This window comes from Hippopotamus amphibius, chromosome X, assembly GCF_030028045.1.
Source record: "Hippopotamus amphibius kiboko isolate mHipAmp2 chromosome X, mHipAmp2.hap2, whole genome shotgun sequence".
In the NCBI taxonomy this organism is placed as follows: Eukaryota; Metazoa; Chordata; class Mammalia; order Artiodactyla; family Hippopotamidae; genus Hippopotamus; species Hippopotamus amphibius.
In genome coordinates, this window is record NC_080203.1 from 64,207,821 (window position 1) to 64,233,732 (window position 25,912).

Here is a 25,912-nt window from a genome sequence, read left to right on the forward strand (position 1 = left end):
TAATTGTTTAAATTCCTAGCTCATGTTGTTGTTAATGCACAAAATTCTACAAGACGTTAAAGTGCAGACAAAACTGCCTAAGAGCAATTTTAAATGAAAAGTCTTAATAAAGGACATTACAACACAACTTTAAATAAACTCATAAAACCTTGAAGTGCAATAAATGCTTTTTATTGTATGCTCATTTCAATGAGTAACATTTAGAAATAATAATCCCACGTAACAGTGACAATCTTATTTTACAGCGTGTACATCATTTACAACCACATGACACACAATTTTAGATTTTCCAAATTTAATATTCTGAAGTTAAGAAAGATAAAAAATTTCTTCTCAAGGAACTGATTCTTATCTGGTGCAAAAACAGAAAGGTGAACATTATTTGAAACACAAAGCCACAATATAGCATGAAGTAAAATTACATTTTAATTATGTTGAACAGCTGAGTGTAGACATGAAGCAACTAAAACTTAAAAGTACACATCATATGCATTACATTAATGAACAGGATTTTCATTAAATTTCCCTAAACCAGCTTTTTATATTAAGCGCCATGTTAATTTGCAGCATGCTAACATAAAGCGTTGTTAAAGGGATGCATATTTTAAATTTATACACTGTAAACTGAATATCCACCTCCAAGCTCTACTGGCAGCATAGTGTTTTGTTAAATACTGCATAAATACTGCCTCATATTGAAAATGCATGTTAATAATATGGTATATAGATTTTAAAAATCAAAATTTTCAATAATGGCATAAAATTGCACCTTTAAACATTAGAGCAAGTAAGACTAGAACAATCATACTTGCTATGACTGTCCTAAAAAAAACCTCTAAACATTATAATATTTAAGAAAACTGTGTTCTCTCAATTTAATCTTTAGATCATTAAGAAATATAGTGCTAAATCTGCAACATTACTGTTGCATCCATTTTAGAAAGCCACATTTGACTCAAATATACTATTATCATATATGCCATACTGAACAACCATCAACTTGAACATCAGAAAAAGGGGAACTTTAATCTTTAGACTTCAGCACGGAATGCTATGTTTTAAACATCTTATCCTGTGATAAAATCTTAGCAGCTCTGAAATTCTTTTAAACAGTACTGAATTAATCTAACCTGTTTTCCAGTGAAATTTCTTTTGATGAGTACACAAAACTGCAATTTCTGGAACTGAATTTCCAAGTATCATATAAAGGCTCAATGACTAAGTGACTGATGGATGACTGCATTTTATTTCCCCACCCCATTTCTAAAACTGCATAAAAGTGAGGCTTGCTTGCCAAAGCAAAGCATTGCTAAACTCCTCAATTAGGAACGACCATTTCAGAAACATTTGTCTCTAGTATGATCAGCCAAATAAACTGGTTGTCTTTGCTCTTCCCCTTTGTAGTTGAATTATGCTTATAATACTATTAAATAGACAATAAGGTTTTCTGCAACCATTCTATGGTGCCCCTTAAATTCTTTAAGCAATTTCAAAGGGCTATGAGATCCCCTCTCAATTCAAATAATCTTAATATCTTTAATAAAAAGAATGTAAATTTATGATTTAATACCAAGCTTTGTAACCAGGTGAAACAGTTTGTTAAATTATCTTCCCATGTAGCATGTCATATTTTCTAAACAGCTTATTTCTTTATATTGATCTTATTACATAAGAGCCTCCTTGTGGTGCCTCATAATATGCTGATTTTTTTCTGATGGTCTTCGGAATCCCTTCTTGCAGAATTCACACCTGTGTGGATAGTCTTTTGTATGTATTGATATCACATGTCGTTTAAAACCAGATGCATCTGTAGTGTTGTATTCACAATACTCACACTGGTAAATCTTCCTTCCAGTGTGAGTCTTCATATGCTTTTTGAGCTCATTTTGCTGTCTGAACCCTCTTTTGCACCTTTTACACTTCAAGGACTGATCCTTAGTATGAACTGAAAGGATATGACCACTAAGAATAAATGGATCTGACGTTTTAAAGTCACAGTGCCTACACTGATGAATCTTCCTGCCCTTATGGATATCACTATGCTTTTTGAGCTCAGAAGGACGATGGAAACCTTTATCACAGACCTCACACTTGTGAGGAAAATCCTTAGTGTGGACAGATATGATGTGCCGCTTAAGGTCACTTGAGTTGGTGCTCTTATGGTCACAATGAGGACACTGGTGTGTCTTATGTCCTTGAAACAAATCGAGATGGTGTTGAAGTTCCCTCTCGTCACCAAATGCTTGGGGACAATGCTCACATTTATATGGCAAATTGCTACCATGCTTAGACTTAATGTGAGTTTTCAAATTTGATTGATCTGCACACCTGAAGACACAATACTGACACTGATATGGCTTCTCACCAGTATGGGTTCTCATATGTTTCTTGAGTTCAGAAGGATGTCGAAAGCCCTTCCCACACTCAACACAAACATGAGGAAAATTCTTGCTGTGAACAGCCAGTAAATGTCGGTTTAACAGTCCTTGTTCTGCAGTTTCATAGTCACAGTATTTGCACTTGTGCATCTTCGGCTCCTTGTCTCTTAATATAAGTTTATTTGAACTCAGTGGACTAGCCTCTCTGTATCTTCGTGTGTATTCTGTAAATTCATGGGTTTTGTCAACTTTGTTTATAAGCTTATGGCTTTCTAAGTGGTTATGGAAACTCACTTTCTTGTTAGTTGTAAAATCACAATCTGTACACTGATATTTTTTTCTCATCAAATGATCAGGATGATTCTTCATGTGTCTTTTCAAGAATCCCCTGGATTTAAACTTTTTTGTGCAAATATGACAAGGGTATACTGTCAGGGGCTGTCCATCGGGGCCTATTATAACAGCTAGATAAAAAAACAAAACAAAAAAAGGGAAGCTGTGACATTTGGCCAAACTGTTTTAAACGGTTTTATAACAAAGGCGGCAAAATTAGCTGACATTCACAATGTGAGAACTATACTAGTGGAATTAAATCCCATAAGATAAAATGCACATTAAAAGCAATTTATAATAAAGTAGCTCACTAAAAAGTAATGAGCAGCACTCTACTATAGACTCTTCACCTGCCAAAATGCTACATCACATGCACTTTGTAAACTAGAAATAGGCACCCTTTATTGTTAAACCAACCTGAAAATTAATAAAAACATCATTTGGGTAAAAAGCAAACAAGCATAGTTTTATTAAGTGCCAGTAAAACATTTTTTAAAAACCCAACTATTTAGATCAAACACAAGTAAGTACATGGGAGTAGGACTAACTACACTATAAACAACTGACATAGTCTCGGGTTACCAAAAATACTACTGTAATTCAAGTAATTATAATATTCATAAAGCAACAGATTAGTATTTTACCTGTTTGCCACTGCCTTGTTTCTCCCCTTCTCCTCTTCTTAGCTTTTTGTTTAAGTACTTTGTTTGTATTAATGCTATCACAAATTTGAAGGTATTGTGCTGCTGTACTACTTCTGCTTTCTAATGTTGAGTCCAAAGTATTTCCTGAAAAAAAAATTGATACATCATTAAACTACATATATTTATACTTTTTTTGGTTTTGGTTAGATGAATTACTAGAGAAGACATGGCATTCAGTTGCCACTGTAGTACTAAATTTCACAAAGTATACCCATCTTCTCTTTCTCTCTCTTTTATACTCATATACACACAGATGTATATGCAAATACTTTAAATACAATACCATGTGAAATTAACTTTAAAATATCCCAATTTATTCATCCTAAAGGAACAAACTGATAAGGTGAATGAAACATAAGAAATTGAATTTTATGACTCTAAACAAAATCTTGACATCATATCACTTTCTCATCAATGAAAGCTGATGAAATTAGAGATTTAGCAAAGAAATTTACTCATGTCAGTTAACCAATACAATCACAGTAACTGTAATACATGACAAACAACAGATTTCTTGTATTTATGCTTTAGAATAGTTTACTTAATGTTAAAAAGTATTAAGACTGATTTTTTTTAACTTTTAAATGTGGCAGGCGATTTACCACAATTTCAGTGGGATCAGTGCATACAGAATAAAGTACTTATTTAATAAAATCTCAGTTCTCACAATCTCTTGTTACGCACTTTAGTTTAAAAATGTAGCCCTAGGAAACTGTTTAGCTTAAATGCTATGATATATATGCCTCTCATTAATTCCCCTGAAATCTACATTTAAATTTAGAGAGTCAAATACTTCATAAAGGTACAAAAACAGACACTTCATCATAAGAAAAAGTCTCCCTGTGTAAGAAAATAAAAAGAACTATCAACCATGGAATAAATAACACTAATGAAATGTATTAAAACTAAAAAAACTTTACGTCGATACATGAGCTTTATGTAACAGTTATATAAATCTACTGGTTGCCATAGAAATTAAGAAAATAGTTCCATCTCAAGGAAGACATTAACAAGTGGTTGATATCATGGACAAATTTAACTCTCATGTCAGAATAATTTCTATTTTGTAATTTTTCCATAATAACTTTTTATAGCCCATGTAGTGAGTGGCCTGATATTTGTATCTTGAGGTAAATCTATTTTTTCATTTTTATTTTTTGGCCACACCACGTGGCAAGTGGGATCTTAGTTCCCCACCCTAGGGATCGAACCAGCGCCCCCTGCAGTGGAACGGCAGAGTCTTAACCACTGGACCGACCACCAGGGAAATCCCAAGGTAAATCTAAAATGAACTGCATTCACAGCATAACACACACTATGTCTCTATATAAATTCATCAATTCCCCAAAGAGGTAAAGTTTTCTAACTAGATATGATCAGGCAAGTAAGTCTAACAAATGTCTGTACACACAAACTACTAACTCTGTATCTACCAAGCAGTATACAAAACCAGCTACTTAACTTACATCTCACATATAATGCTCTCTCACCTGATGACTGACAATCATCATACCTTCGAGAAACTCTTCTTTCATCTCCTTAAAAAAAAAAGACTAATTAAAAACTGATAGACTGAGTATAATGATTTCTAGTGGATCACATGTTAATCTATAAAATCTTAATTTGATCACCGTTCCTTAAACATTTTTTGTTGTTGAGTTCTTCCACTCCCATAGATTAGATAATTTCACACACTGAAAATAAAGGCTGCTGTCAGCATCCTTGGAACTACTAACATCTAGGACAACCTTACTTTTTAAATAAAACCTGGGTAGCTATTTCTGCAGAATACCCTCAAAATTGAAGATGCTCAATAAATGACTGTTGAGTGAATGAACCTTTGGAAAAACCAAGTTAAGATAAATTAATGTATGTGAACAACAACATTTTTCAAAGTATATACCTGGACCATCTTGTAAATTAAGTAGGAATTAGATAAAATAGAAAGCAAAAAAAAAAAAAACTTGATAAATTTACCTTTCATTATGTACTTCCTAGAAGAGCACACCTGGATTTCTGTTCCTTTGAAAAACCCCAATATCTTATTATTTGTGGTGTTAATACATGAAATAAGTTTTTCCAAAAGGGGAAGGATCAATTTTCAAAGGATATTCCTATTTTAGAAAAATAAAACTTTTCATGGCACTCACTTATACAGGTAGGATTTAAAATAAATCCTACTGAAAAACTGCATTAATGCATTAAGCAAGGTTCATTTTAAATAACACAAGATATGTGGTACAAAAATCATGTAAGTAACTAGAGATGAATCAGTTTACAGCAAAACATTTTATAATATTAGCCAACTCATGGGGGGGCATTAGCACAGCATATTTAATGACCTAAAGGTCAATCAAATAGATATGTTATGTACTTATCAGGTGAAAAAATGCCAGTGTCCTACCATATGCCGAAGCCCAGACAACAGGGACAATTGTTTTATTAACATCAGAGTCCTCAAGCTGAGTCTCAGGGAGAGAAGTTCCTTCCTCTTCCCCTACAATGACTTCCATGTAAACTTCATCTGCTATTTCAGCGCAACCTAAATTTTAGAAATAATTTCTTGTTTATAACCCCAAATATTTAATAAATGGGTAAAACTTTCCAAACTATTATCTTTCAACTTTCGAGATTTCAATTTGGTTAATTTAAAAATTACATTAGGCACTTGGGAGGCTAGTGCCACTAGGAAACAATAATTTATCAAAATTCTTATCCTCCTGTTAGAAGCTAGTCCTATGAAAATGACTTTTAGATTATATAAAACATATGCGCTTGAAATATATTGACTGATTTTATGGTCCATTGGGCATTACAAATTTATAAGAAGAGTTGTATTCCATAATTCTGCCTGATAGTTCTTTGGAACTCACAAAGCATTTCCCATAAAATCAATACTAGAAAGTGGTCCATGTTATCCCACATGTTGTAACTTAAATGCAGTACTGTACACACAATGAAAAATTGTCAAAAATACTAGTAATTGAAAAGGAATTAAAAATGAAAATAAGTGAAACCATATATATATGTTTATAATATAAAATGCTGGTGCTCAAGGTTATGTGGACACCCATTAGGAGGCAGGATTTTCACAGACCCTACTGAAAAAGCATTAAGTGAGACATTTAAAAAAATATAGTATTAGTGTAAAAGAATTTAAACCTAGAGGGTCAGTAAGTATATTTTATGTGAAATAATCCATTTAGATTTAACCTGTTAAATAGAATATTGGCTTTAATTTATGCTTTTCCTTTGATTCACATACTAGGATTTTCTACTATTTTTTTTTTTTGGTCGTGTAGCATGTGGCACTTCCCCAACCAGGGCTTGAACCCACTCCTCCTGCAGTGGAAATGTGGAGTCTTAACCACTGGACGACTAGGGAAGTCCCTACTCACTACTGAAAAATGTGGAAAAAATGTGGGAGAAAAGTATCCCTCTTCTCCTAGGTTTCCCCTCTTTCAATTAACAAGAAAGAGACACTGGTCTAAGTTTTGCACATCCCTATGGAATTCTGGCACCAGCTAACCTAAGCTTCAGTCTCCTACTTTCTACTGTGCTCCTTTTCACTGACCAATGAGTGAAAGAAAAAATAACGAATTTAGAGATCAAATAGAAATTAATTATTTTTCTCTCTAACCAAATCCTCTAGACTCATTTGTTTTGACATTTTCAGCTGTGGCATATTATTCATGTTTGGGTTGGAATTCAACTCCCTATGACTTTCTAGGCAAGGAAATTTGAGGAGTAGGGATCATAATGCAGTATCGGTAAAGCTAAGTATTGTCAAGGTAACGCACCGAAGTGGAGGCTCTTGCTCTTCTAGGGCAAAACAAAGTAATTTTTGTCTCAGTATGGCAAGAAGACAGAAAAAGCCTTAGGGAAGGGCTGCATTCCTACACTGAGGTGAGGAGAAGGTAGGAAGAAAGTAATACGTCTTCATGAGGAAATGTGTCCCATGGCAGGAAAGGAAATGTGAGTTTTTTTTCACCCTGTGGTACTCAGTCCCAAGAAATCTTATGCAGCAACTATTTGGAAACCATCAATGGCATTACAAGTAAAAATCCTGGTGACTTGACTTGGAAGAATACTTACTCATCTAATCCCTCAGTGGCAGAAGGAAAACAACCAGTTAGCCCTTCTACTGCTAAATTCAGAGAGAGGTCAACAGTGTTCACTGCAATGTGCAAAGAACACTGGCAGCAGAGTTAGGCAGACATGAGTTAAAATCCTATCTTCCTCACTTAATACTGGAATAACCCTGCGCAATTGCTTAACTTCCCTGAGCACTTTTTCCTTCCATAAAACGGATAATACCACCTACCTCAGAAATGAGTTATGAGAAATAAGTGAGATAATATATATACAACATATTCAATAACACACACAAAGCAGATTCTCAGTAATTCCCTACATATTTGTGGGCTCTACTAAAGTCAGGAACCATATATTGCTGATCTCTGTATCCCTAGTATCTGAGACACAGTATTTTATGTTTGCTCATTTGAACAATACATGTATGCACGAACTGTCAAAAGGATACTTCCCTTTTAAATTAATTATAGCCAAGGGTCAGACTTATTTTATTGAACTCTATTTCTATGTAGTGCTTGAATCTGAGATTGCTTTTTTTTCCTAAGAATGCATGATGACTACTGATAAGTCACTACAGTCCCCTTTTTTCTTACTGATATCATCTTCTTCTTGAGAAGAATCTTTAACTGCCATGTAAACCATCTTCTCCCGCTGCATTCGGCTCTGGTCAAGCACTCCAGCTACAGAATGTCCACTGGTGTACTCACTCTCTGTGACAATTTCTGTTCCACCTTAAAAGTTAAAAACACGTATCAAAATCAGTTAAGTATCATGGAATAATTCCCTAAATTAATAAGGAAGATACATAAAAATATTTCCCTTCAGAAAAATATTCCCCCTCAAATATTCCAACAAAAATTTCTTTAACTGTCAAGAGAATTTTCTTACAAATTGCACTTTAAATTTTGTCATCACTAAGAAATGACATCAAATGTTAACACTTTCATCACACTTGTATATGCCAAGCACTATGTGAGTCTTTTACATGTATTTACCGATTTAATCCTCACAATAGCATTATAAGGTAGTTACTACCGTTATGGTATAGATGAGGAAACCGAGGCAGAAGGAGGTTAAGTAATTCACCAAAGGCCACTCAGCTAAATGGCAGAACTAGAATTAACATCCAAAGCACCCTGACTCTAGCCTGCCCTTAAGTACTCATAATTTCCTACTCTAAACCAAATCCTCTTTGCTCATATGTTTTGAAATTTCAACTGGAATCTTCTAGTCAAGTTTGAAAAAATCTAAGAATGACCTGTTCTGTATCCCTGCTTTATATTTATAATTTTTAAATATTCCATCCCCAAAGAAACCTATAAAAAGTTGCACTTTGAAGGCAATATTAGAATAGTCTCCAGAAAAGATAACTTCTAATTCCTAACCATTATAGCAATAAATTAAAATTAGTATTTGTACCTATTTCAACATCATCTTCAGCCTCGGCTTTAAATATATACACTTTTATTACTTCTGAACCAAATCCATCTTCTTTAACATCTTCTTGTGAACCATCACTGCCGATTTTTAATGGTGTGTTCCCCATATGCTCTAATTTTTCCCCAACATCATCTACTGTAAAATATAAACAGGAAACTATTTTAGTCAAAAAGTGCCATTGACATTTTTAGTGGGTGTTAAGTATTAGTGCAACATGAAAAAATGTGTTAACCACCTACCCACTATATTCAATTAATGACCTACTATGCAACCATTAAAAGTGGTATATTTCATGAAAAAAGTGTACACGACAGATATACTATATGATCATAATTATATAAAAAACATATTCACAGATTTTAATTTATGTATATGAAATACTCTTAGCCATACAGCTTTAATTAAAGTGGTTTGGGAAAAGATTAATCTTCCATTATGTTCAACATTTTAAGCTAAATCCTAACACCAAAATTAATAATAAAAATTAGAATATAAATTATATTACTCATAAAATAAGCTTCATAAACAATTCCAAATTAAATAGCAGTATATCTAAAACCAATTAACACATGAAATCGAGTATTTAAAAAGAGAGAAAACAGAAAACACCTGAATTCTTTTATAAAAAGGGCTTTTCAGAAACCATAAAAATAATATCTTAGTAAATACTTTTAATTCCTGTTGAGTCAATGGAAGAAAACTTCAAATCAGAAATTTTATATACTTCTAGGTTTACCATTGTATGCTTTGCTTCAAAATCATATATAAAAGTAAAGCAACAATAATTGCTTACATTCTAAGTATACTTAAAAATTTGATTCTTTAAGAATAGCATTTAGTTTCAAGTGAATACTGTGCACAAACTATGCAATGAATATATTATATTCATAAAGTTTGTTCTTTGGACATAAATATTAAATGATATATTCCCCCAAATATTATATGCCTACCATTTTTTCAGTGCTTGTCCTGTCCCCATAAAAACTGAAATGTAATTCAAATTGAAAATCTGCTCCTCTCTACTGTATGTATCACAGTATCATATATGAAACACAGAATCATGAAGCCTTAACTATATCTAAACAATTCCAGAACTACTGAAAACAGAATAAAGTGACATTAAAAAGTTTTTAACTCAGTACTCTTAAAATATGAATTTCAGTAAGATCTAAATGGGTCAAAGTCTAGATTTTCTCTACCTCAGTTTCAAATTTGATACATGCAAATAAAAAATATTCCTTTGGCCTTTCAAAATGTTGACAACGCATTTCAGAAATTCTTACAACGTAAAGCAACTTTAACTTTGTGATTAAATGTAAATCATTCCACACTATTTAAGAGTTCAAATAGTTTATTGTCTATGAAAGAGAGCACCTAAATGATCAAAATAAATAGAAACAAATATTTTCATTCCATCACAGACCCTAATTTCATTACTACTTTTTTGGCAAATATTTCTTTGACAATGAGACAGATTAAATGAAAGAAAAAAAGATGAAGAATCTGATAAATCTGAGGTTTAATAGCCTCTCTTTTAAAATATGTTGAATGAAACAATATCATAAAAAAAAATAAAAGAGGCAAGTTAAGTCTTCAGAAAAAAAAAATACTTACTCATTCTTGGAAACAAAGACATAGGATATAAAAAACTCAAAAAGTGTCCAAAATGTGAATTTCTTAGGTTGGACTAACTTAAACTAATGAAAAAAATACTCTCATCTGATAAATACTACCTTTATCACACTTCAGTGGTTAAAAGTGATCACAGTTCCTCCTGGGATAAACTGAACTAAGACTGTAATTCACAAAATTAAAGCTAATGAAATTAAATAGACATTTGTTTGGTCATTTCTCAACAGTTTTGTACCATAATTTTCACGTTAAGTATTGAAATTACTGTTGCTATTCTGATTCCATTTATACCTTTCCCTAAGGTCCACAGTTTAATGTATCCATTATTTTCTACTTAGATTATATTCCTCAGAATGAACAATTTTGAAATGTATTGAGTAATTAAACTTGTTCTGTATTTTAAGTTCACAGATGATAAAATTATTAAATATGTTAGTGTACAGTTTTAAGAGATAAGCCATCAACTTCACCAAGATTTATTCTATATCCTTTGTTATAGAAAGTACAAAGTTAACAAAGATTTAACAGGCAATCAACAGACTTTAGAAACAGATCCTCAAAGACTCTTCTTAATGCAGATAATACTCAAAATACCCCAAATTCAAGCTTAACCTTTTTGTTCGTTATAAGGCTTGCAACATTCAAGACCCACAGTGTTGTTTCCCAACCCACATGACATCCCAGTCAGTAATAAGTGGGTAATATATACAACACAGAATTCTACTGCGGCTAAATACAACATTAAAACAGTAAGGTGTGGGGGGTGTGATGAAATGGGAGATCAGGACTGACATATATACACTACTATGTACAAAATGGGTAACTAATGAGAAGCTACTGTATAGCACAGGAAACTCTACTCAATGCTCTGTGGTGACCTAAATGGGAACGAAATCTTAAAAAAGGGATATATGTATCCATATAACTGATTCACTTTGCTGTACAGCAGAAACTAACACAACATTGTAAAGCAACCATACTCCAATAAAGATTTAAAAACAAACAAACAAAAAACCCCCAGTAAGGTGCATTATTTGCCAACCCCACAAAGTTTGCTATTGTTCAATATTCTTCTACAGCCTATTGGTATAATTTGATTAAAATTTCATTTTAGCAAAATGTACAATATGATACTCCTTTTAAAAACTAAGTAGGCTTTTTTACTGTACCCATTTCATGTTACATCTACCAAAATGACGGTGAATACGATATTATCAGTATAGAGTACAGCTGAGCCTTGAACAATGTAGGGTTTAGGGGCGCTGACTCTCCACAGTCAAAAATCCATGTATACCTTTACAGTTGGCCCTCTGTATCCGCAGTTCCACATCTCTGGACTCAATCAACATCAGATTATGTAATACTGTGACATATATTTATTGAAAAACATCCTTGTATTAGTGGACCCACACAGTTCAAACCTGTGTTGTTCAAGGGTCAACTGTATATTGATGTACCACAGAGATGGGGTGAGGCAATGTGTAATGGATCTGTATTATGCAATGATGAAACAAACAAAAACTAGTAATATTTAAACTACAAAGGTGTTCCACTCCCAGGTGTATATATCTAAGAGATCTGAAAACCTATGTGCATAAAAACTTGTACGTGAATGTTCAGAGCAGCATTATTCATAACAGCCAAAAAGTGGAAACAACCCAAATGTTCATCAACCAATGAAATGATAAACTGTATATCCATATAATGAAGTATTATTCATTAATAAAAAGGAATGAAGGACTGACACATGCTACAGCATGGATGATCCTTGAAAGCATTATACTAAGTGAAAGAAGCCAGACACGGAAGGCCATATATTATATGATTCCATTTACATGAAATATTGAGAACAGGCAAATCTATATAGACAGAATTTGGATTAGTGCTTGCCTGAGGGGTGAGTTGAGTAGGGGGGTGATTGCTCAAGGGTATGGGGGTTTCTTACAGGAGGATGAAAAAATTCTAAAATTGATTATGGTGATGGTGATACAACTCTGTGAATATCTGAAAAGCCACTGAATTGCACATCTTAAATGAGTGAATTGTACGGAATGTGAATTATATCTCAATAAAGCTATTATACTAAAAAAATACAAAGGTGTTAACTTTTCTCTTTACCCCTGAAATTGGTGAGGTTTCATCACTTCTCCCATAATGACCCTACCAATATATTTTGCTTTATACAAAATTATTTTCCTTTAAAAACTGATTTTACAGGTAAAAAAATAATTTGAATGCATTATATTGGTTCATTAAAGGAACCTCCCTTCTCCAGTGAAGCTTTTCATAAAGGAAATCATCACCTATAAATGTCTTGTGGGTGTTAGTTTTTTTCAAAGAAAAGCACACCTGGGATAACTTTAGAGAGATACAGTTATCCTATATTAATTTCCAAGTTACTTAGCACAAGCGGAAGAGCCTAACCAACTGCTAAGATAAAGAAATTGTGACATTTCATCTGAAAGTGGAAAAAACTCAGATGCACCTCAGAGACTGAGAGAAGACAAACTCCCTACCACTAAAACTCAGCTGCTGATAAAATTTCCTTATAGGAATAGTTAGGGATTCAGGAACAAGATAAAAGTCTGTTTTAAGTACTCAATTTTCTCTCTTAGAGTAGTTGAAAATAAACTGGGGAAAAAAACCAGAGGACTTTTAAAATTACCATTGGGGCTTTTCAAAGGCAATGTATTCTCTAATGCCTGAAAGATTCAATGGTCAACAGAAACCAAGGAGTAAAAAAATGAATTAAAGATTAAGAGGTGAAGAAAAAAAGGAAAAACAATCAAAATAGAATAAAATAAAAGAAAATGATAAGAAAGAGTAACTAGTCCCAATTTGACTATTCTAACCATTATAAAAAATTAAGGATCTGGGTGGTGAGAGAATGATACAATTTTTGTATATTATACTTTCTACAATAAAAATTATTTAAGTTTTAAAGGGATTTTTAAAAAATTGTTGCTGTTTCTTTATTAACAATTAAGGAGGTAATTAATCCCCAATCTACATTCCCCCTAAAATGATCCCACAGCAGTCCCGATAATATTTGAGCAACACAATGTTCCTTATAGTTTTCAGTCTAATTCTATTAGACTAGAAGGACAGAAGTATTTTAAATGAAAATACTCTAGAAACAAACAAAAAAAAACTTTTGCAGCATCCAATCACAGAAGATATGCTGAGGTGTGACTATTTACAATACATATGATGTCTAAATTTTAGACCACTTTAATACCAAAGAGTTTAATTTGATAAGCATCCTCTTAAAGGCACATTGAGTTTGTTTTGGTACAGAAAGACTTCCGACTTTTGCCATACCATTTTATATAACCATAAGCATAGTTTTGCTTTTTTAAAAAAAAAGTCGCTTAAGATGTAAATACAGAGTTGCTTTAGTAATCCACATTAATTTAAAAAGAAGTAATAACATTTGTACAGTCTTTCAGTGGCTTAAATCATTCCCTTAAAAACAATGTAAATATTTACTTTAAAGTGCTTATAGAGGAAAAAAGTTAACAGGGCAGACTTTAGAACCACATTTACAAATTAAATAAATCTAATTTGTTTTTAGTTTTAAATTCACTGATACAAATATATAACATAAAATCACTTCATACACACATACACATATTCTACCTGTTAATGCACTTCCCAATCAACCATTTTTTATTTTAAAAAGAAAAGAACAAAAATCCTCCCTTGAAAAGTGAAGTCTTCATCTAATCTTTACTCCTAGCATGATGCCTTCAAATTTTATAAAGAATAGACCCACTTCTTCCTCAAGCTCCATCAATAACTTATCATGAGATTTTTATTTCAGGCAAACCTACCACTTAAAATGAGAATAAGATATTTCTATCTTCCTCATTCAGATAGAATGTCTTAAGGACATAATAAAGCAGTCTGAAATAAATATGTTTAAAGTATTTTTGCATAGGCTATACACACACATATAAAAACAAGAGAAAATAAACAGAGGCAGAACTGTAGAACACAATCTGAGTTGATTATTTACTTTTCAAGTATTTAATTCGAAAAACTAATTACACATTCCTTAACATATTATGCTTAAATTCCTAAGCAAAACTGAACTGACAATTCCAGTATCTGTCATATTAAAAAGAAAACAATGGTTGCATAGAATAAACTTCCCACTTTGAAATATATATATTTACCATTAAAATTTTGTGTCACAGTGTTCTTTTCGAACCTTCCAAATCTGTATTTTTGTTCTAAGATATTAATAAACTGCATTTTATTCCACTGTGGGTATGAATTTTCATAGAGTAAATCAAATAAATTAACAAATTCAAAAAAGCACCTCAACGACATAGCTCTGAAAAAAATTATCCTTCAAAAAAATCACCCCCATGACTTTTACTGAACAGATCCCCATTCCAGAAAACCTGTCCATGTTATACAGAAACTAATTTCTACCAAATAATTATGGACTTTGTTTCACTTACAAGATATCATTAAGTAGTCTTCAGAAGTGCTCTTGACATCGACATCATCATCATCATCTTCATCATCATCATCATCATCTTCATCTTCAGTTTTAATAGTAACTGTGGAACCAGGAACACCACCAGTTGCTTGAATCACAGTTTCTGTATCTGAATTAGTTACAAGAACCTCCTCTGATACCATTGTGGGAGAGTCAACTCCTGAAACACAGTCTTGGACCACATGTTCTAAGTGTCCATCAGGACCAGTAACAAGGTCAGCCACAAAAACCTGCTCAGGTACTCTTACGGTTTCTGTAATTAGCTCAGACGTCAAGATGTGATCACCATCATCTTCCTCTAAATCTTCTTCAATAGCAACATCAGCCTCAAGTACGGCTTCAGGAACAATTACACCTTCAGTTACTACATCAGTCTCGGTGATGATATCAGGCCCATGGACAACTTCAGCTGCGAGGCCATGATCAAGAGTTATCCCATCATCTGTCACAACATCAGAAACTAACACAGCCTCAGGAACTGAAACAACAATATGGTCTCCATCGATATGCGCAGTACCAGCCATTCCAGCCACTATAATACAAACAATTATCCAAAAAAAGTAAAGTTATTTTATTAATTAAAAGTACTATATTTATATATCAGATTATATAAAATAGTTTTTAAATATGAAACAGCCCTGGGCAAACATTTATTTTAAAGAACCACTGACAAATTTAACTGTAATAAAAATCATCACCAACCAGGAACTGGGGTGGAGCTGGGTGAAAACAATGTTAGTAAAATCTAAATTAAGACCTTAAAAATAATGTACTTTATTTTCAAATAGAAGAAAAGCTACATGCCAATTAGAACAGCTAAAACAAAAGACAATAACACCACAGGTTGGTGAGGATGCAGGGAAACTGGATCTCTCATATGTAATGGTAGCAGCCACTCTTGAAAATAATTTGGCAGTTTCTTATAAAAAACATGCACTTACCAATACAACCTAACAACTGTACTCTGTAGCACTTCTCCCACAGATATTAAAATATGTTTACACAAAAAACTATAAATATCCATAACAGTGCATAGTAGCTATTATTCCCAGTAGAAAAAAAAAAACAACTCAAAATGTCCTTTGGCAGATGAATGGTTGGTTAAGCCAACTCTGGCACATCCTTACCATGGAATACTACTCAGCAATAAAAAAGGGACAAACTATTGAAACATTCAACAACCTGAATCAACTGCCAGAAAATTACTGAGTAAAAAGTCAATTACCCAAGGTTACTGTACTGTATAATGTATAAATGGAATCATTTATAAAACATTCTCAAAATTCTTAAACTATAGAGATGGAGAACAGATTAGCAGTTGCCAAGGGTGGGTGTGTGTGTGAATATTCTGGCACAGCATATACGTGGTGATGGAACCGTTCTATATCTTTATTGTGGTGGTGTCTACACAAATCTACATATGGAATAAAACTGCACAGAATTATATATACTCACACACACAAATGGTGAAAACTGAATGAGGTCTGTAGTCTAGTTAACAGTAATGCACCAATGTTAATTTCCTGTTTTTGATATTGTACTACAGTTACGTCACCATTGGAGGAAGATGAGTAAAGGGTATACAGGACTCTATATACTATTTTTTCTACTTCCTGTGAGTCCAGCATTTCAAAAAATTAAAATGAAAATAAAAAGGACACACAAACATAAAAGGTTGCTGATATGTTAAATTGAGTTAATAAAATATGACAAGCTTAATACATTACAAAATATATATTATAAACATAAAAGTCCCTGAACTTCTTTATTTTATAAGAATTACTATATTCAAAAATGGAAAGCATCTTTTAACATCCGATTCGGGGAGGAAAAAAAACAACTCATTTTGGGCAAATATTTGGTTTATTAAAATAACACACATATAGACTCTAAATTGTATTAAATTCTAAATTGGCAAATCTGCAGGAATAAAGTTTTAAATAACATTTTTCTTGAGCAGCATGGTAAACACCAATTCCTACCACCCTTGTAAATATTGTAAGAGTATAAAATTCCTTCATGAGTAATTCTGTTACATTCTGCCTCTCTGAGGTGGTACAGAAAGCAAATTAATAGAGTTTGTGGACCAGGTTATAACAAAATTACCTACATGAAATAATCCAGTACAAAGCCTTTTCTACATAATGATCACTTTCTATACAGTAATACCTGAAAGAGTGCCATTTGTTATATACTGCTCACTATTATTAACCAATTCATTATGGAAATTTGTTAGCAAGTTAGGATGGAGACCAGTAAACACTACTAACACCCTAACACATCAAAAAATAAGGTGAGAAGGGAAAGCCGCCTTTTAGGATTATCTTCCTTTCAATCCTTCTGTAGCCTTCTCACTATTCTCAAACTCTCACCTAAACCACCATATTACCCAAAAGGACACAGCCTCAACCTTGAAAATCTGGTAGACAAAGGGAGTATGTATAGAACAAGTACTTTCCATTCACTTGTTACTCCACTGGCCATTTTTGGAGACAATTAGAAGGTGAGGGTTCAAATTTAGTATTCAACAAGACTGGAAATGTGGTTTTTAGCAAGGAAAAAATAAATGTTAAGCCTATAAAATTCACAGTATTGAAATTCCATGTATATGAACAATAAAATTAATATTTTATAAAATCTTTTCATAAGTTAGACTTAAAATGTGGGAAATTCCATTTATTTTAGAACATTTCTGGAGGGTAGTTTGGTTCCTGAGAGTAAACACTAGGGAAGAATGGAAGGATAGAATAATGCTAGTGCTGGCTTGGGTTCAGATTAATCTGTTTGGGAGGATTCTAAGAAGATGGAATAAGTGTTTTTCAGTTTACCTAGTCTTTAGCAGGAAATTACAGGTCAAAATAAATCAGATCTAAACCAAAAAAATCCCCAAATATGCTTGTTTACCCTGAACTAAGTAATTTAAGGATCCTAGATCAAACATTGACAAGTTCCTCACAGGGTAGTGGCAGATTACTCAGACCAAGATCCAAGATGCCTTTTATTAAATTTCGCTCTTTCCTCTTATCAGCTCATCTGTTAGATTCCACTGAATTTCTAAACAATGTCACTTATTTTAGCTATACACTAGCTATATTTCTTGAGTACTATGCACCAAGCAACCTAATACTTTTACATACATTATCTCATTTAAGCCTCAGAACTGTGTAATAAGGTGTTATTATCCCCATTTTAAATATGAGCAAACTATGGTTTAGAAAGATTAAATAAGCTTGCCCAAGGTTCAAGCTGGGAACTGAACTCATTGTTTTACTCCAGACTGGCTTTTTTTTTTTAACTTGCCTAAATGACGAGAATAGAATTTACTTACTTTAGAGACTATTTTTCAAGAAATTTATAGGGCTAATCAAGTAAGTCACTACTAAAGGAAGAGTTTGAAAGAGAAAGAATAAAAAGACCTACCATAGAGTCTCACTCGTTTAAAATTTAAGGCATTTAGTAAGCAGCATTAAAGGGCATTAAAAATTTATCTCACTAGGTAGCAAAGTATAAATGATGTGAAGATCTTTTAAAAAGTGTGAAATCAATTAGATAACCAGATAACAGTAAGAAACAAGTCATTATTTCAAGTATTTCCCTTTTTAATACAGTTATTTGACTTAAATGTGAATACCTGGAATTTCACCAGAAAGACAGCATAAACTTTGGTATTTGTTGTGTCCGTCTTGGGCCACCATCTAAGGCTATTTTGCTACTTAAGTCCCAAAGCAATATGGACTTTTTTCAGCAATAAAATCTTAAACAATTAAATTCAACAGCACAGATTCCAAGGACAACTATTATACTGAGACATGCACAAGTTATTACATAAAGTATACTACTGTAAAATTTAAACTCTGAAGTATCCTTCAAAAGAAACTGATCCAATAAATTTCTGAATTAAATTAACAGTTCAGATTCTTAATATAGTAGCTATTTCATACCAACCAAAAACCTTACAGAATTTAGAGATCTTGTACCACATAGTATGTTTACTTGGCTAGCTCTACCTATGTATGCTAAACTCATATATTTCACAAGTATCACTAATTTATGGGATTGCAGATATCTAAGTTTTGATGTCAGCAAAAACTTAAAGAGAACGTATCTAATTTCTAATCAAATTTTAGAATTTAGAAAGCTCAGTATTAGATATAAGGGATTAACTAAACCTCAAGACACTGAGGAGGAACAATGGAAAGAAAGGTAAGAGGAGCACCAAGTAAATCTTCACCAGCACCAATCAAGACATTTTTTTCAATCTTTGAAAGAAATAAAGCTTTACTTGCTAATGGGCAATCTCTTCAGGAGTGGGGTGGGGTTCTGGCACTTTACCAGATGCTATAGGGTAGGTAATATTTTGTGTTAAATGGACAAAATACTGCCTTTCTTCCGCTTAAAAATACCTTATTTTTAAAAGGTAATGGGACTTCTGTGGTGGCGCAGTGGTTAAGAATCCGCCTGCCAATGCAGGGGACACAGGTTTGAGCCCTGGTTTGGGAAGATCCCACATGCCTCAGAGCAACTAAGCCTGTGCGCCAAGACTACTGAGCCCGTGTGCCACAACTACTGAAGCCTGTGTGCCCTAGAGCCTGCATACCGCAACTACTGAGCCCATGCGGCACAACTACTGAAGGACTCACGCCCAGAGCCCGTGCTCTGCAACAAGAGAAGCCACCACACTGAGAAGCCCACGCACCACAATGAGGAGTAGCCCCAGCTGGCTACACCTAGAGAGAGCCCAGGGGAAGCAACAAAGACCCAATGCAGCCAAAAATAAATTTAAAAAATAAAGTCGTGTCTCTAAAAAAATAAATAAAATAAAAGGTAAAAAATTAAAGTTGACATTTCAACTAAAACTTAATTTATCATACTGAATTTCAAGTGTTCTAGAATTTTAAAAACTATCTCCAGCAAAGAATTCACAAGATTCTTTGAAATCTCTTACTCTTCAGCCTTTTGTCCTTCTTCTAGAGTTTATTCGTATACTTTTTTTTCACCTAAAATCACTTCTAAGTCATCCATAATCAACACAACTCACTTCTGACTCTTTCAGCAGAATAAATCTATGATTCCCTTCTATTTCATCAATTTACTACACAGTCATCTCGACTGCCACCACATTAAATCTTGATCTACGCATTGCACCTTTAACATCAGACAGAAATGTCAAGGAATCATAGAACTGGAGAGGACATTAAATGTTTTCTAGTCCAACCCCCTCATAAAAGTAAATTAAGTCATTTGCCCGTTTACACAGATAATTTAGTAGGACTGCTAAGACTAGAATCCAGTTCTTCTGACTCTCATTACTGTGGGCTTTATAACAGGAGACAAAATAACGTACTCAACCATATTATCTGAAAACAGTAGGAGCATTTTCTTAATTGAGTAAAGTATCACTTGTTGTAATCCCCCATTCCTAATTTCATCTTTAACAATTCCACAATATCTCATGTTTCTGTTTACCTTTTGTCCCAATTTACCATGTCTTTTCTACTCTCACTCTGATCTTTAATTCTTACCACCCTATCCCTGCCTCTTATACTTCAGATACCTCTCTCTTCTATCATTCAGACAGACCCTGCCCAAATTCAGTTGCTCTGTTGACTGTCAAGGGAGTCTTATCTTCATCAAAATGACTACTGTTAAGAGGCTACTGAAAAACTTGGGTCACAAAAGTAGAGAATTTTTTATTTTTCAAAAAAGAAAAAGGTAATGCTATTAGTAACAACTTTCTGAGGATACGGCATCAAAATATAATTAATGACCTGGTGCAAGATATTCCTCTGTCACTATATAAGCATCTAACTTCTTTGAAATGACTGAAGTACTTCTTTTCCACATTTATTAACAATGCAACTGAAAAGGTATTTTATATTTTAATATTTCCTACGTATGAGAACTGATGCAGGTATTTATACAAATTGTTTTTCATTTCCAGTGACATACTACCACTATATTCCAAGTTTTCTTACCTCAACCTTCCCACAAAATTATAAGAATGATTTTAACTAGACTACTGACACATAGCTTTAAGAAAATAAGCCCTACAAATGTATTCCCCTGGCAAAAGAACAATTTTTCATTGTAATTCTTCCCTTCCTGAATACAGTTTTGATATTTAGTATGTTCTGACTTTTAAAAAAGAAAGAAAAAATACAACAAAGAAAATGCTTTACCAAAATCCTGCATAATCATGGTATGAGCCATTCTAGAATCTGATGTGTGCAATCCAAGACTTCCACCACCTGAATCCATACTTAGCAAAGTTCATTCACAAATCTCTGTAAAAGAAATGGTTTTAAAAATAGTTTAAATATATTTAGGCCAAAGTCAGTTGTTTTGAGAAAAAAATGCAATTGAAAATGTGTCTCTCAACCAGGTGTGCAAATCTCATCACAAAGGAAAACAAAACCAATAAACAAAAACCCTGATTAGATGCTTTATGTGACAACCATAAATAAAAGAAGGGTCAAATGGAAGTAAACCAAAGATAATGGAGAATAAGCACAGTAAGGGTGATGGCCATAGGGAAGTGATAGAAGCAAGCAACAAAACAAGACTGTAGTAGCACTGAGGCTCCAGTTAAAATAAACGTTATTAAATAAGAAGAAAAAGGAGAACAAGATGACAACAGACAATAGTTGGGATATTTATACATTACTAGAGGACTCAGGTGTCTAGTATTAGTGAATTTCATCCAGTGGCTCTCATCCATTTCTTCCAGACCCAGCTCAGCTCTGCAGCGTAGTTCTGCAGATAAACTTGTGTTTCACCTCTGGCTCCCGGGGTTCTACTTAAAATGTAAAATGTTCTATCCCAGTTTCCCTGGAGTTCTTTGAGCCAGTAAGGACTTCTGGCCTTACTCTACTACATTCTCTTGTCTCACAGTTTTGAGGACTCATGAAACATGACTGCTTCCTAAATATAGTAGAGATAAGATCAATCACATACAAACATTTAGTAAATGTTTTCTTCAGAATATTTTTTACTTGTACAACTAATTTTTTTCATTAATGATGAATAAAGTCACACTAGCCTCATGCTAGTTTTGAAAGCAGGGGCTCAACCTATTTCATTTCAAATGATGTATCCTATATTTAAGATCACCAAATAGCATGGAACCTAAAGGATTCTGTAACTCAACATATTTCTTAACTACATGTATACTTTGCTTTCAAACATAAGATTCTAAGCAAGTCAACCAAAAAAACCTGTCAATTTTGTAAAACATTTCCTCATTTTTAGTTAGGAATGTTTAATAAGTTGGGCTATACTACACAATAGATGAGGTTGCATCATTAAGCTTTAGAAAGTTTTGGAAAGCTGCCCTGTAAGACAACTTAATCTATCCTTAAGTACAGGAGATCGCTAAGATTTTTTTCCCTTGCCTCAAAATTCGATTAGGTATACAGGAGGCAGGAAAGTCTCACAGAGTAATCTTTATCAACATTTAAGTCATGCATATCAAAATCCTACAGCAGAAGGTGACATTTCTGTATAATTCAATGATTCAAACAAAATGATTCAAACAAAATTGTGTGAGCAAAATTACAAATTTTTAGAAATTCTTAGTTGTATTTTGTTATTTTTTCAAATACCACATTGTTTTCTGTCTTAAAAATGAAGTCTAGAGGGGCCAAGAGAGTTCACAATAAACTATCCAGGTCTTCAGAGAAATAAATTAAAATGCCAAAAAGACTTATTTTTAACATTTAAAAGTATACTATTTCAAATTTAATTACAGTAATTGCTTTCTTTATCACATAACAGAACAATTACAAATATCTTTAAAATGTTTTAAACACTTAATTTTGTTTAACTATTAAATAAGATAAAACATTAAGTAATTTGTTAATCACCTTAATATGAGTATCCTGAAGAAATTGTCGATTTTCTTACATATTGTAAAATAAAATATGCGGCACTTTTTGTTTAAATTTTTCCTTCTGAACTACGTTACTTTCTTTGGAAAAATGTTCTTTTTACCTATTGTAAAAAATACATTCACAATTAGTTATATTTTAAAACATTTTAAACCAAATCTCTTACACAACTTAAGAATTTTTCTTTACACTGTAATGTGCAGGGTGAGATTGGGAAGGGTTCATATGCTCAAAACTGTTAATCTAAAAAGCAACTGAAGGGGTTCCAACAGAAACAACTACCTACAACGATATAAGCAATGTTGTTTCACTTAGAATTCGACCACCTGATTAAACCAAAATCTTCCTTAAAGCATATTTTAAAAGTCACTAGCAATACCTTATTTTGGAAAGTGAAAGAGAACCAACCAAGGACAAGCTTTATCTTTGCCAAATTCATACAGAAAAATCTGCACTAGTGCTCAATGAAGTGTAAAAATTTTAACACAACTATTATGGGAAGCATCACACTGTAAGAATACCAAATAAATAAACTGGAGCACCTTTTTCCCATATAGGAAGTTTCAGTACGATCAATAATGAATGAGGTATGAGAACAGCAGTGGGTTAAGGATTCAATAGCCAATAGATAGCCAGGCTTCTCAGTCTTCTCAAGAGTGTATTTCACATCCTTATTGAATGGAGGTAACCACCAAGTACTCTTCAAGTAAACATCTTTCCATAAATGTATGGGGAGCAGAAACCACAAAACAAAAATCAAAACAAGACAAAAAAAACCCCACATTTTACTCTCATTTGTCTCCTCCTCTCCTCTAAACATAGCTCTTTCAGGACCTAGCGTCTCAATAATGTAAATAGGGTGAGGGACGGGAGAGAAATCCTAAGCCCGCAGAGCAAGAAAATGTGAAAGTAGTATTAGCAGAGATAGGAGACAAAGGAGCCCTGGCAAGTAGCAGTATTGCAGCTTTGGACGCAACCCTCTTCCCGCAGAAGTCTCCCTTTCCCACGATCATGCCAAGTTTCAATCATTCTGAGCAGAACGCACACATGTGCCCTCCCATATATTACCCATCTGCCTAGATCTTCAACCAAACAAGAGAACCTTCGCAGCGGAAAAGCAGAAAGCGAAGAGACAAGAATACCCTTTCCCCTCCTCCCTCACTTGGTGCAGCGGTCGCCACCGCTGCTACCCACGCCGTGCTGCCCAACCCCTCATCCTCCTCCTGCTCCCTGTGCCCTGCTTCACGGGAGACGGCGGCTGGGAACCAAAATGGTGGTGCTTTAACGGAGGCGACAGTTGCTGCACACGGCCCCCCACCCCCACCCCCACCCCCGGCTCTGACGGCTGCCTAGCCCCTAAAATGCCCGATTCGGTGCCACCTTCTCGCAAACGCCGCCATGCCTCGCGCGTTACAAGGTTACCATCCGCGGCGGGCGGGAGCGGCGGCGACATGGGGGGAGCGCAACAGAGAGGATTATTGGGGGAGGTCGCCGAGAGAAAAATGCCAGGGGGCCGCCACATTCTTCACTGTTTTGTTTTCCGCCATTTTCCCGTCACCCTAAACCACCGACGGCCTTCACGACGGCTCTCGCCCCCGGGGTCTCTGGCCTTGGGGAAGAAGAGGTCGGCTGAAGGGAAGTAATTCTCTCAATGCCTCCAGCCACCCGCTGCTGCTGAGGTGAAACACTGTCTGCCCGAGGGGGAGGAAACGCTTAGAGACTAGACGCCACTTCCATTGTTCCCTTCGCCCTACACTACACGCTGGGTGTGAGCCTCTCCTCAACTCACTCGAGCGACACTGAGCGCAGCGGACCCGAGTCGCTCTACTTTCTCCTCAGGAGTCCCCTTACCTGCAGCCGCCGCTGCCAGTTGGATTCTGACCGCGCTCCGGATTTCTGCGGGGGGCGGCAGCTGTGGATCGGTAAGCTCCTCACATTCGGGTTTCCGAGGTTCCGCAGCTCGAGCCAATCACAAGCTACTCTGCGTCTGGGAGGCGCGCCGCCTCGTCCTCCTTTATAGCTCGGCTGACTTGCTGAGGTTGCATTACGTCACGCTCCCCTTGCTGCAGGGTAGGGGGCCGCCGGGGGAGCGCGCACGCGCGCGCGCGCGGTCGATCCAGCAGCCCGCGCTGGGTTTCTGCCCGGAGACCCGGCGGACTTGCAAGTGGGGGCTGCGGCTCCGGGCGGGCCCCAGTGCGCAAGCCTAGATCTCGGCGCGATCCTGAGGAGTTTCCCTGGGAAGATTTTCTGTTTTCCAGATTTCCCAAAGGAGAGGAAGAGGGGGAGGGGGGGAAATCAATATCCGAATGGCCACTCACTGAACCTCTCATAGATGTTGGATAATGTTAAAAAAAAAATCGGCCCTACCCTCGAGGATTTGACCAGTTAGGCTGACCAGAGTGGTAAGAGGCATACCTCCCCCAAATGAAACCCTTGTGTGTTTTGCAGTTTTCCTCCTTCATTCCTTTTATATTTCCTAATGGATGAAGAAAGTAAAGTGAAGAAAAGCATAGAAGGGAAAGGTGGACAGAGGACCTAAATGAAGTGAATACTAAATATCTCTTGAATGTGTCACTTTCAGCTTGTGTCTGAACAAAATGGGAAAACAGTGAGAAATTCAGTGGTGACGGGTGGAGAAAAGTGTTGCGATGTGACTAAAAGGTTGCATTTGCAAAGGGCCTTAGGTTCTGAAAATTTAGCTTTAGTACTATGAGCGTTTGGAATAAATAGCAGTGTTTAAGGAGGGAAAGGATACGATCCTTAAAAAGAGAGAGAGAGAAGGTAACATTACCTTTGCCTGAGAAATTTCAATATTTTACAAATAAAACATGTTATTTTTCTCAATCAGCTAGATAATGTCTCCAGGTCTCTGTAACCTAATATACCACTAAAGGTTTTGAGAAAAGTAAAGGAGACATGGTGCGAAAGCCCTGG

General features: G+C 34.8%; 1 protein-coding gene across 9 annotated transcripts; it reads right to left on the bottom strand.

The window, feature by feature from the left end:
* Positions 1-207: 207 nt before the first annotated feature.
* On the bottom strand, positions 208-24,958 carry ZNF711 (zinc finger protein 711). 9 transcript variants are annotated; one of them, XM_057718697.1, is made up of 12 exons: positions 24,830-24,949; positions 23,521-23,692; positions 22,955-23,081; positions 21,752-22,013; positions 21,272-21,376; positions 15,052-15,624; positions 8,930-9,085; positions 8,104-8,241; positions 5,820-5,957; positions 4,906-4,953; positions 3,356-3,499; positions 208-2,842 (listed from the first exon to the last, which is right to left on the bottom strand). In XM_057718697.1, exons 5-12 carry the CDS (start codon positions 21,348-21,350, stop codon positions 1,665-1,667), a joined length of 2,454 nt encoding a protein of 817 aa, XP_057574680.1. In that variant the 5' UTR covers positions 21,351-21,376; positions 21,752-22,013; positions 22,955-23,081; positions 23,521-23,692; positions 24,830-24,949; the 3' UTR covers positions 208-1,664. The 9 variants fall into 9 exon arrangements, with proteins under 9 accessions (XP_057574680.1, XP_057574682.1, XP_057574681.1 ...); XM_057718693.1 differs by lacking the exon at positions 21,752-22,013 and having other exon boundaries at positions 209-2,842; XM_057718696.1 differs by lacking the exons at positions 21,752-22,013; positions 24,830-24,949 and adding an exon at positions 24,121-24,142 and having other exon boundaries at positions 209-2,842.
* Positions 24,959-25,912: the final 954 nt, after the last annotated feature.